Here is an 11,589-nt window from a genome sequence, read left to right on the forward strand (position 1 = left end):
ATATATAAATTTGCATGTTTTTAAGCTTAATTTTTTTTTCTTACGATCAAATTAATTAATTTTACAGTAAATTAGCTAAAACATAATTTATATCCAATAAATAAAATTATATTTGGAGATAAAATCGACATTGATGAATTTGGCGATCCAAAGCCTAGACCTAGTAACTCTCTATACCCATACCCTTCAAGTGCGAACATAATGATGGATACATGTCGTTGACAATGGAATCTTAGAAAGATCGGAACCTTTACAAGTTGCAGAAAAAAAAATAGAAACAATAAAATGATTTATAATTTTCTTAGATATTTTTATATATCCAAAAACAAAAACAAGAAATGTACTCACCAGAAGAGTGTTTTTTCTCTTTCTTCTACACATATGACATATCTATAAGTCCTATAAAAACATATTTATCTATCTCTCTATATATTATATAGTTATACACAAAGATTGATGGTAACAAGACCATTGGATTGCTATCTCCAGTTCTTCTGGTTTAAATATCAGAAAACAAGATAATGTGAAAGCTGGACTTTTCTTTTTTCCCCCAAGAATATTTCCTAATACTGAAACCCAAGGCTAGATGTGTTGTAGAGACTCTGTGACTGAGATTCCCAGCTTGCAGATGGCTGAAACACAGAGACAAGACAGGATTACTTCCTAGACAAGGAACAAGAACTCAGAATTATCAGACAAGTTTTTTAGTTTCAAGTATAGTTGTGCTTACAGCTTCAATAGATGTCGTTTGGTTCGGGTTTATTGCAGATAAATCTAGAGAGCCTTGATGGTCTAACGGAAACAATGGCACATCAACCATTATGGAGTGCTTTGATGAACCAACAACATTTGTAAAGTAAGCCTGAAACTGAAATTACATTTATGATGATAAGTTCTTGAGTAATATAGCAATTTGAGCTTAAGGGTCTAGAGAGTGTGTCTTTACCTGCTTAACAGATACGTCTTCCACGGCAAGCTCGAGATCTGGGTTCAAGACAGCGAGTTTCATCGACAAGAACTGCACAATTTGCCCTTGAAGAATTAGAATTGTTCTCTTTGGTTAGTAGTGAAATAAAGTAACAGAGAAATCATGGTTTTATTACTTACCTCGACTTGTCTTTGAAGACATTGAACATAATTGATGATCTCATCAAGCATACCAGCTTTTCCAGTGACCTTGTTGCATCCAGGCACAATATCTTGCAGATATTTCATCTTCTTACTGATTTTTTCTCTTCTTGCCTGCAAATCCAAATCCAATCAGAAACCCTAGATATATCTTTCTTCTTGTAACACAAGAAACTTCTCTGAAACACTTTTTCTTACCCTTTCTGCCAAGCTGTGTCTGTCAGTGGCTTGCCCTCGTCGAGCTCTCACGTGTATATAATCTAATTTCGGAATTTCTGAAACTCCCTTCAATGTCTCCTTTGAAGTCTCTGAAGATGCTTCTCTGTTTCTCATGTTTGATTTTCCTTTCATGCTTGACTCTGTATCAGCCTCTACTTTAATCTTCTTCTCTGTGTTTTCCTCTTCCCTTGTCTTAACCTGAGACATTATTAAAAAGATATATTAAAACCTATGTCTCAAAACATAACTTTGATTACCCAAAATTTGATCTTACAAACCTCTTGTTTTCTCTTGTTCTTCAAGGAAATGGGTCTGTCTTCTTTAGTGCCATTCTTCAACAATACTTCCATTGTATCCACTGGTTCCATCTGGCAGCTACTTGTTCTTGAAATGCAGCCATCCATAGCTTCATGTTGAGGACCATAACCCATGTTATAGTTTGGTCCAAAACCAGATCCAATCATTTGAAATTGGCTGAAACTACCCTGTAACAACTCATCATTGTTGCTTCCATGGAACTGAAGTATCTGATGAAGAAGTTCAGGTGAATTATTACTGCTCTGTGACACAACTTGTTGTAGTTGTTGTTGTTGCTGTTGCACCCATTTAAGCCTTTCAAGTACAGACATGTCCATGGAGTTCAAGGACAAGCTTTCTTGAGAGACAAGACCTTCCAACATATTGTTTCTCAGAAATAATATTTCAACTTCTATTTATATATATGATCTTTTAAAGTGAGACCAAAAGTACAAACAGAATAGAGAAGGGGAAGAGAAAAGATGTGTTTTTTTTGGTGAGTTTAAAAGCAAAAGAGGATTTGCTATAGATGTATGAAGAAGAAGAGATTTAGGTTATGTATAATTGTTGCTTTGAGTGATTGCTTAGAAAAGATGAAAGAGGTGGGAGAAACTAATCCATTGATATCATTCTTCTTAGCTTTAAATAGAAAACAACATTGACCCACACACATAAGGTCCCCTACTTCTTATGTTTTCTATTTTCCTTTTAAATTTTATAAATGATATTTTTTGGTATCATATATGTTATCTCTTAGCTCTAGAAATAAATAATTACCAATACAAAAAGGGTACCACACGTTTTTTATACGCCACAACTTTTTTATACGTACCCTTGAAACATATGTAGCAATCACAATAGTTTTGTTTTTCTTATCTAGAAAGTCTAACATAAAAATAGTAACGGATTTGGAGACCTAATGCTGCAAAATGAAATCCGTGTAGCAAATATATGATAATATTACGAAAATGGTCGAAATGTAGTAGATATGTGATCATCACAAAGGACAGTTAGATAGCTTAAACGTTAGCGTTGGTGGATAAATTGGGTCCAGCGAGCGTTTGAGACACTTGACTATGACTACGAGAAAAAATAGAGGCTCAAGAACAAATTGCATAAAAAATAGTAGTAAAGATTCGGTATCTAAGGGAGAGAGGGACATAAATTGATAAAAGTAAAGGTTGGGAGCAAAGAAGGTGAGAGGAGCAAGGAGTAGGGTCTAAGTAACATAACCCACACCATGTGGGCATGTCCTTATGAACACTAAATTTAGAGGTTCTTTATCCCTTCTTGTGTGTGTGTATGTGTTATGTTTTCTTATTTTCTTCTTTTCTTGCCCTTTCAAGTTTGTGAGAGGAGCTTATATGATGACATATGGAATTATTTTGGGGTTGGATGGTAGAATATAAGATAGTCAGATTAATTGAATTTAGACCAAACTAAAATATAGAAAAATTGATTGTTTCAAAGAAACTTTAAAGTCACAAAGTGAATCCAAACAAACCACATTGAATCAATGTAACAAAACTTATATTAATAAAACGTCTGACCGCGTAACCTACTAACATATGATGTTTAATTTGAACTAATTTATTTACCAATTTTACACTTTTAGTTGCACTGTTGTGAGTGTTGTCTACTTATTTCCTTATAATGTTAATATAAAATAAATTAGAACTATATGTTCAAAAAAACACTTGAACCTGACTAATTTTGTAACCTACTTACATATGATGTTTAAATTGAACTAATTTAGTTACTAATTTTATACTTTTTTTTGGCTCAACATCAACTTTTCATTCACCAATCAAAATTACAACCAAATCAAAGGCACATTACATTCACCTCTATAGACTTGGACCATAACAAATGCAATGGTTGATCAAGTACAACCCTGGAACACTAGGCGGATCCAACGCTACCCAATCGAGAACCATTTCATTTTTTAACCACTATGAGATAGATAACACTCCACGACTCGGAGTGAAATCATCTCTTAAACCACCTAAATTGACCTAATGACACGAAAACAAATACTAACACAGAGGAGGCCTAAGATACTACTGAAAACAGCTCAAAATCCAGCTATGAGATCCTCATGATCGACGTGTAGAACTTTTCTCAATAGCTTCAACACCCAGAGGCGCATTATCAGAAAAGCTTTGTCTCTCCGGCTTTCCCTGTTCCGGTCTTAAACCTAAAACGGACACGACATCCGACTGAACCAACCAAGAGTCATGAAGCTATAATACCTGGCGAAATAGATGGTTCTCCGAACTAACTATACAAAACCAGAATGCTAATCATCAAAATTAGAAATTGGAGCACACATTAGCATATCATCACCTTATAGTGCAAGTTCAAATTGACAACATCACTTCCGTTCAGTTACGAGGCATTCACCACCTTGGCCGGACTGAAAGAAAAACAAAATGCCACCACCCCTTGCTGCAGGACACCGCCATGGCTGATATGAGAAGTAAGGTTTGAAGAAGAATCTAAACCCCACCAATGAAGCTCGTCGAAGAAAAGCTTCAGCCCTCACTGCTCCCCAAAGCCCACAAACCACCGGTTTCGCCACAAACCACCGGTTTCGCCACAAACCACCGGTTTCGCCACAAACCGCCAGTGACAAAACAGAAAACGGATTCGCCACAGATCCACCAGAAATGGCCAAGAGTCGACTATGTTCTCCAACATCTGCATCAGAGCATTCACCGGCGACCTCCACGCAACGGATCTTTGCGTCACACACCGAGGAATCGCTGGATCCACTGTCTTTGAGAAGCATCCAACCGACAACGATAACATAGCAAGAAGCGGGAGACTGAAAGGAACTACAAAGAGGAAGAAAACTAATCGGGAAGGAGTCCTCTACGACGCCGGAAGGACAACCAGAGAGGCGGATCGAAGTTGGCGGCGGCTCTCTCTCTCGCGGAGATTTTAGGGTTTTGGCTTGCAGGGGTAAATGTTCCTCTCTACTAATTTTATACTTTTAGTTGCAGTGTTGTGAGTGTTGTCTACTTTTCCTTATAATGTTAATATAAATAAATTAGAACTATATGTTAAAAAAAACTTGAACCAGACTAATTTTGGATCTTACTTAAATTTATAATTTGCGTTAAGTGAAAAAAGTTAAGAACGTGGTATATATATATTTTTGTTTTCTATGTTGCAATGGGATCACTGATCAGTCCATACCTCATACGTGGTTTTGTAGATGTGTACATTCAAACTTTTTTTTGGATTTGCACCATAACATGTAATCTAATTATATAATTTGTACTGTATTCATCTCACCATCCATCATCCATGTCTAAGTCCACAAAATGAATACTGCTAACTAAAAATTTGAAAACACAAAAAAAAAAATTTCATAGAAAAATAAAAATCAAACGCTAGAGAGAGGGGTCGAACCTCTGACCTTGTGGTTAACAGCCACACGCTCTAACCAACTGAGCTACTCCAGCTAATTGTTCAATGATAAGAAAACATTAAGAAAACATTAATAAAACCTATATCTAAAATAAAGACATAAGATCATACAAAAGAGCTTGTCATCTTGGAGTATCCATAAAAGAAATAAAAACCCAAGAGTAGATAATACAGCAAAGAACAGTATACCACCAACCATTGAATATTTTAGAAATCAATCTATAACATGACATGTTAATAATTAAAAGGGACATACAAATATATTTAAAAAAATATAATGAAAAAACAATGGGTTTGAACTTTGAAGATAAGTGACTGGAAGGTAGGAGACAATTGCTTTTGATCAGAGTGTTTGTTCCTATACCCACTCATATTCTTATGTCCCTCTCTATTCACTGTAGTAATAATATATACATATTATAGTTTTTAATTTTACCCACTTCCAAATTTCAAAACATTCTTAATTCTGTTACTATATATAATTTAAATCTGTAGATGGTCAATGAACAATGATCATTTTTTTTTTCAAGAACAATGATCATTTTTATTCTTTCATTTTCGGATTTAATTTGAGTTCGTATGAGTTTTTTTTTTTTGTGTCAACCTTCTGAGTTTTTCTATAAATTGTAAAATAGTTAGCTAGTCACCGGTAATAGTAATACATATAGTATACAGTCATTAATTTCAGTATAATTGGTTGGACCAAAAAAAAAAACATTTGGAAAAAAATGATGACATTCAAAAGGCTTAAAAGTCCACACCGTGACAAAGATAAGTAAATGAGGAAAAAGGCCCATCTCACATTATTTCCTATATAATGAAATGGAAGTACACAACTTTTTTTATAGATTATATAATATGAGTTATAAGATTAATTATTTGATTATTTGATAGGTTATAGTTATAAAAGTTGTAACCATTAGTTAAATTTCGATTTCAGATGATCTTAAAAAGGATATTCCAAAAAAATAAAATAAAATCTCCACAGAATATTTAATTAACCATATATAGGCAACAAAATCTCAAAAATTAATCATTCTTCGATTATACTAGCAACAAAATCTCAAAAAATTACAAGTCCTCATATTTAGCATATGATTTTATTGCATAATGTTTTATTCACAACAACTTTTAAAAACAATCACATAAATTATATTTTATATAAAAATTACAATATAAATAAAAGAAATTTCAACCTGTGCTATATCTAGTGATTATATATAGGCGTAAAGCTCAGTAATCAGTTATATACTTATATAGTCATTGAAACAAAATAACATAGTTTTTTGTTTTTTTCTTTTTTTATTCAAAATAACACAGTTATCTATACTATCAAAAAGGAAGCATTTTTAATAAAAAGACATCGGATTAGAGATTATTACAATGAAATGCCACTCAAATTGGAATCAGGATAAATATGCTTTTTTGAGCCAAACATATATTAAATGGGTTAAGGTTAGCCAAAATCGGAGCCAAACAGGTATTAATTGATATTTTAGTGTAGATGAACTTAAGAAAAGAGATAAAAATCGTAGCCAAACAATATAATTACATGATATTAATTAATTAGGAAACGTACCAGGAAAGACAGCGGATGATACCCACTTATCCCTGTCTTCAAAACACCCACCACCAACTCAGAATCAATCTCTAAGTCTACCCGATCTACCTGCTGATCCCAAGCCATACAAAGACCATAGTATACTCCCCACAACTCGGCCAGAGGAGCAGAACAACGCCCAATATTCAGTGCAAACCCACCCCGCCATTCCCCTGTCTCACTCCGCAACACTCCTCCTGTGGTAGTTAAACCTGGGTTGCCATGAGAGGCACCATCAATATTCACTTTCAACCAACCCGATTCTGACCTCTTCCACGCTATCATTCTCTCTACCCTTACTGGTTGTTGTTGCCCCGCTCTCGATAACTGATTCGCCATAGCCATTTCCTATGCAAGATCTCTGAGAAATTTTACTCAATCTCACATTTCTCCTGTTCCCCAAAGACGTTCCCACACCTCCACTTCCAACCCCACCAGACCGTCATGGTGAATTTAATAGCCCAAGGACAAACTTCTTGAGGTCCATGTTCACCCAGATTATCATACACCCATTCAAACAAACTCTGAGTAAAAAACACGGACCTTTTCTGCTGCAGAACCAAGCGTAACTACACTCCAGACATAGCTGGACAATCTCGCACAACATGGAGAATTGTCTCAACTCCACCCTTACAAACCGTGCAAATATTCGAGTCACTCAAATGTCGACGGTGTCTTTCCGCATTAACCATCAATGCCTGATTCCAACCGAGCCAAAGAAAAGTTCGCACCCTTTCTGGTACCTGTACGCTCCATATTCGACTGAAGAATGCAGACATATTCGGTTAGGAGTATCATTCTGTATCAGCATTTGGTATGCAGATCGCACCGTGAATTTACCGTTTGGTGTGAGTCCCCATGACAGTTTGTCTTTTGCTCCTGTAAAAGTGTCCAAGACAACAGACAGTAGCTCCAATCTCTTATCTTCAGAAATATACATAGCAATTCGAGCCATATCCCAGCCTAGTCCCTCAATCCATAAGTCTCTTGCAAATACCAACTCATTCCCAGGTAAAACAGTAGCTAACTCACTCCCTGCAAGTGTATCAGACGACAACCATCTATAAACCCAGAATCTAATAGTTCTGCCATCTCCAATGACCCAGCTGTGACCAGGACCAATCACCTCACGCAAACCAGTCCCCACACTCCTCCATGTTGAAGACCAGTTACTCTTGACTCCAGTCCACGTTGTGTCATGAATATGACCAACTTTATACCTGCTCCTAACGACTCTTGCCCAAAGTTTATCCGTGTCATTTATTAACCGCCACCCCACCTTTGCTATAAGCGCCTTATTCATATCCTTAGCAGCTCAGATTCCCAACCCTCCTTCACCTTTTGGCTTGCAGACCTTGTCCCATGCCACTAAATGTTGTTTCCGTTTCTCTGGTGTGCTACCCCACAAAAATGATCGAGAAAACTTATCCAAAGCAGTTAGTGTAGCTTGTGGTAAGATTATAGTAGACATGGAGTGCACTGGTATAGATGATAACACCGCTTTGGTCAAAGTCAGTCGACCCGCGAAGCTAAGAACTTGACTTTTCCACCCCGATAATCGAGAGGAAACTCTCTCCAAAATGCTTCCAAAAGTATCTTTATTCATACGCTTGTGGAGAATAGGCATCCCTAGATACTGCCCCAAATTTCTAGTAGACTTTATCCCACTCTCATCACTTATCAACTTCTCTAAGTCGCGAGAGATATTACTGGAGAAAACAATTTTCGTCTTATCAAGGCTGACTTTCTGCCCAGACGCTATGCAAAACTGCTCAAGCACACCCTGAATCACTCTTATTTGTGCCATTGATGCTTCTGTGAATAGGATGAGGTCATCAACGAAGCAAATGTGAGACAATTGTGGTCCTCCTCGAAACAAACTTATTGGTTTCCACTTCTTATCCGCCACAGATAGATCGATCATATGACACAACCTCTCCATGCACAAGACAAATAAATATGGGGATAAGGGGTCCCCTTGTCGTAGTCCTCGTTGTGGTTTAAACGAGTCTTTCTTCTCCCCATTTGATAACAAGCTCATAGATGGCCCCGAGACACACTGTAATATCCAACGTACCCAGATGTCTGAAAAGCCAGCTGCTAACAGGGTGTCCTCCAAAAAATACCATATGATCCTATCATAAGCTTTCTCGATATCAAGCTTCAACAACATCCATCCTTTCCGGCCTTTCTTCCGCCGCATAGAATATACAGCCTCCTGCACCACCACTATATTATCTGAACTCAGTCTTCCAGGAATAAAACTAGCATGAGCTGGTCCTATAAGCTTTGGCATCAAAGTCTTAAGCCGCTCCACCATAGTCTTGGTAATAGTCTTAAATAGGACATTACACAAGCTAATTGGTCTAAACTGGTTTATCCGATCCGGGTTAACTACTTTAGCAATCAGAACGAGTAAAGCATCATTAGTATCTCGTGGCAAATACCCTGTATCATAGAACTCGAGCACAAACCTCACCACTGAATCTCCGACAATGTCCCAGCATTTCTGATAAAATACCGGTTGGTAACCATCTAGTTTAGGAGCTTTAAAACTGCCCATTCCACGAACTGCCTTCTCAATATCCGCAGCGGTGAAGGGTTTACTCAACCACATACAGTCTTCCCGAGTGAAGCTTGAAAAACCAACTCTTGGCAAACAAGCCACTACATCATCCACATCATTCATAGAGTATAACCGTGTGAAAAGTTAAACAAAGCTTCCCACAAATCTACCCATGTAACATATAACAATTCAAATTATATTGTTACGATGAGGAGATTGCAATCTTAGAATATCTTTCCTTAAAAAAATATTCCGTTAATAAAATATCATCTTTGACAATTTACACATAAATTTCGGATAGTTTACATATTCTAAATGATTTTGAAATATTCTTATATACAAAATCTTAGCAACTTACCATTCATGATTAAATCTTAAATACTAGGGTATATTCTCTTAAACATGCCCTACTACTATAAATATAGGAGTGTAATGAAGGTGTAACTGATATCAAATAGTGCAAAACATCTACAATTACAACTTACAGGCGTTCCCAAAAAAAAAAAAATAATAATAACTGCAAACAATGATTTCACAAGTCTTGCTAACATCTTATGTGTAAGAAAACTAAGTTTTTTTTAATAAACAGTATAATAAATGAAACGAATCTTATTCTAACTGTTTTTTTTTTTTGTTTTAATCTACTATACGTGTGTCCACAACTTCTCAATTTCAGGATGTAGTGAAAAAAAAATGTCAAACAATTAGAGAGATTTATGATTAAACTCAATTGGAAAATAATTGAGAAGAATTATATTTCTGGTTTGCAAGTCTTCTCTTTGATTAAAGATTTAAGAGGCAATGACAGATGCTATCATAGTTGGAAGGTTTTTTCAATCAATTCTCTATGTTGAAAAGGATACCATCTATAGTGGACATTATAGCTATGAGGTTCACAAGGTTTGGTTAAACATTTTTTTCTTTCATAGCTAGCCAACTAGCCATTGTATATCATTTGCGTAATAGTATTTTTAGTCTAACTTAAGATACACTAATCAATGTTAAATTGTTTTCTGAATTTTTTTTGAAAACAGGTTGATGGTGCTCTTCACAGATTTAATAAGGAAAATCTAGAGAATCAAACAATGAATGCTGAAATTGTCCCAAAACATGTAGGAGTTATCATTTTCAAAAATTACTTTGTCTAAGTTTATTTAGTATTAATTCAAATCTATTCTGATTAAATTACTAACCTCTTATTTGTATGGAATGGCATTTGCTTGCAAATGCGTTTTTTGCCTTGATCCATATAGCTTAGCTTTTCGTCTAACTTATTAACATGACAAAAAAGAAACTGATTTTGTTATTCTTTTCCAATGAAAAAGAGTATATTTGACGGCAAAAAAAAAGTGTATTAGAAAGGTCATGCAAATCATCTATTATCAAAATATACTCTTTATATTATGCCTAGAACCCATAATCAGATTTTCAAGATACATTATCTTGATTGGCTAATGCTAACTTTCTAGACTTTATAACTAAAAAGTTTGAATCTTAAATCACTTACTAGACTAGATCAATAATCATAGAAAAGAAGAGTTGTGATGGTGATACTGATATTATGCGAAAACAATAAAAATCAAGATGTCGAAGTCACTGATTAGTGATTCAGTTTCTCATAGTAATAATTGGAGAACAGTTTACAGAAAACTAAACAATTAAAAACACACTTGAATTCATAACTTTTATAACACACAAAAACGAGAAAATAATAAAATTGTAAGAACCTGATCAATGACTGATGAGCCTTGCTTTGGGCGTGAGTCGTGAGCTATATTGATTTCTTGCAAGAACCTGAAAATCTTTCTGTAAAACAATAATAATTACACATCTGAAAGAAATCTCGAAACCTAATCAAATAAAAATAAAGATACAAATATAATTTAAAAATGAATTGTTACAACTTTTTTTTTTGGACAAAGAATTGTTACAACTAATTCTCACCTTTTTAAATTGTGTTTTATCTGGAGATTAACTGATAGAGGAAGGATGAAGAACCGCAGACATCTTCACCAATTGCTTTCAGAGATTTTTTTTTTTTTTTCAACCAAACATTAAACTAGAAAATAACTTCAAGATTGGTTGCCCAAACCGGAGGATAAGAATTTACAAAAAAAAATCTCAGAAAATAAAGATCTCGAAGAACGAGCCAGACAATCTGCCCGTATGTTTGACGTCCGTGGGATCCTTGACAGCTGGAAGAATGGAAAGGATGATCGGAGTACGTAGAAATCGTCCAAGAGGTTGGAGAAAGCGGGCCATTCATCAGGAGACTGCACCATCGCCACTAATTCTGCGCAATCCGTCTCGAAGCTCTGACAGTCAACCCCCGCCGACAGTAAGG

The 11,589-nt window shown here is 35.5% G+C and overlaps 1 protein-coding gene and 1 non-coding gene across 3 annotated transcripts; both read right to left on the reverse strand.

Annotated features, from left to right (window-relative positions):
• Window positions 1-286: 286 nt before the first annotated feature.
• On the reverse strand, window positions 287-2,366 carry LOC104700369 (transcription factor HBI1). 2 transcript variants are annotated; one of them, XM_010415886.3, is made up of 6 exons: window positions 1,626-2,366; window positions 1,327-1,545; window positions 1,108-1,242; window positions 947-1,018; window positions 731-868; window positions 287-632 (listed from the first exon to the last, which is right to left on the reverse strand). In XM_010415886.3, the coding sequence occupies exons 1-6, from the start codon at window positions 2,025-2,027 to the stop codon at window positions 564-566; spliced, it is 1,035 nt and encodes a 344-aa protein (XP_010414188.1). In that variant the 5' UTR covers window positions 2,028-2,366; the 3' UTR covers window positions 287-563. The 2 variants fall into 2 exon arrangements, with proteins under 2 accessions (XP_010414188.1, XP_010414196.1); XM_010415894.3 differs by having other exon boundaries at window positions 731-862; window positions 1,626-2,309.
• A 2,674-nt stretch (window positions 2,367-5,040) lies between these two features.
• On the reverse strand, window positions 5,041-5,114 carry TRNAN-GUU (transfer RNA asparagine (anticodon GUU)). The gene has a single exon. It is a non-coding gene; the product is annotated as a tRNA-Asn (tRNA).
• Window positions 5,115-11,589: the final 6,475 nt, after the last annotated feature.

This window comes from Camelina sativa, chromosome 1 (assembly GCF_030686135.1).
Source record: "Camelina sativa cultivar CO46 ecotype springtype chromosome 1, ASM3068613v1".
In the NCBI taxonomy this organism is placed as follows: domain Eukaryota; kingdom Viridiplantae; phylum Streptophyta; class Magnoliopsida; order Brassicales; family Brassicaceae; genus Camelina; species Camelina sativa.

Bases quoted from the DNA above. Each gene is read 5' to 3' on its own strand.
- LOC104700369 (XM_010415886.3), bottom strand. From the start codon at position 2,027: ATGTTGGAAGGTCTTGTCTCTCAAGAAAGCTTGTCCTTGAACTCCATG. The intron at 1,243-1,326 runs GTAAGAAAAAGT...TTGGATTTGCAG, and splicing joins GACACAGCTTGGCAGAAAGG to GCAAGAAGAGAAAAAATCAG. The intron at 1,019-1,107 runs GTAAGTAATAAA...CAAATTGTGCAG, and splicing joins GTCTTCAAAGACAAGTCGAG to TTCTTGTCGATGAAACTCGC.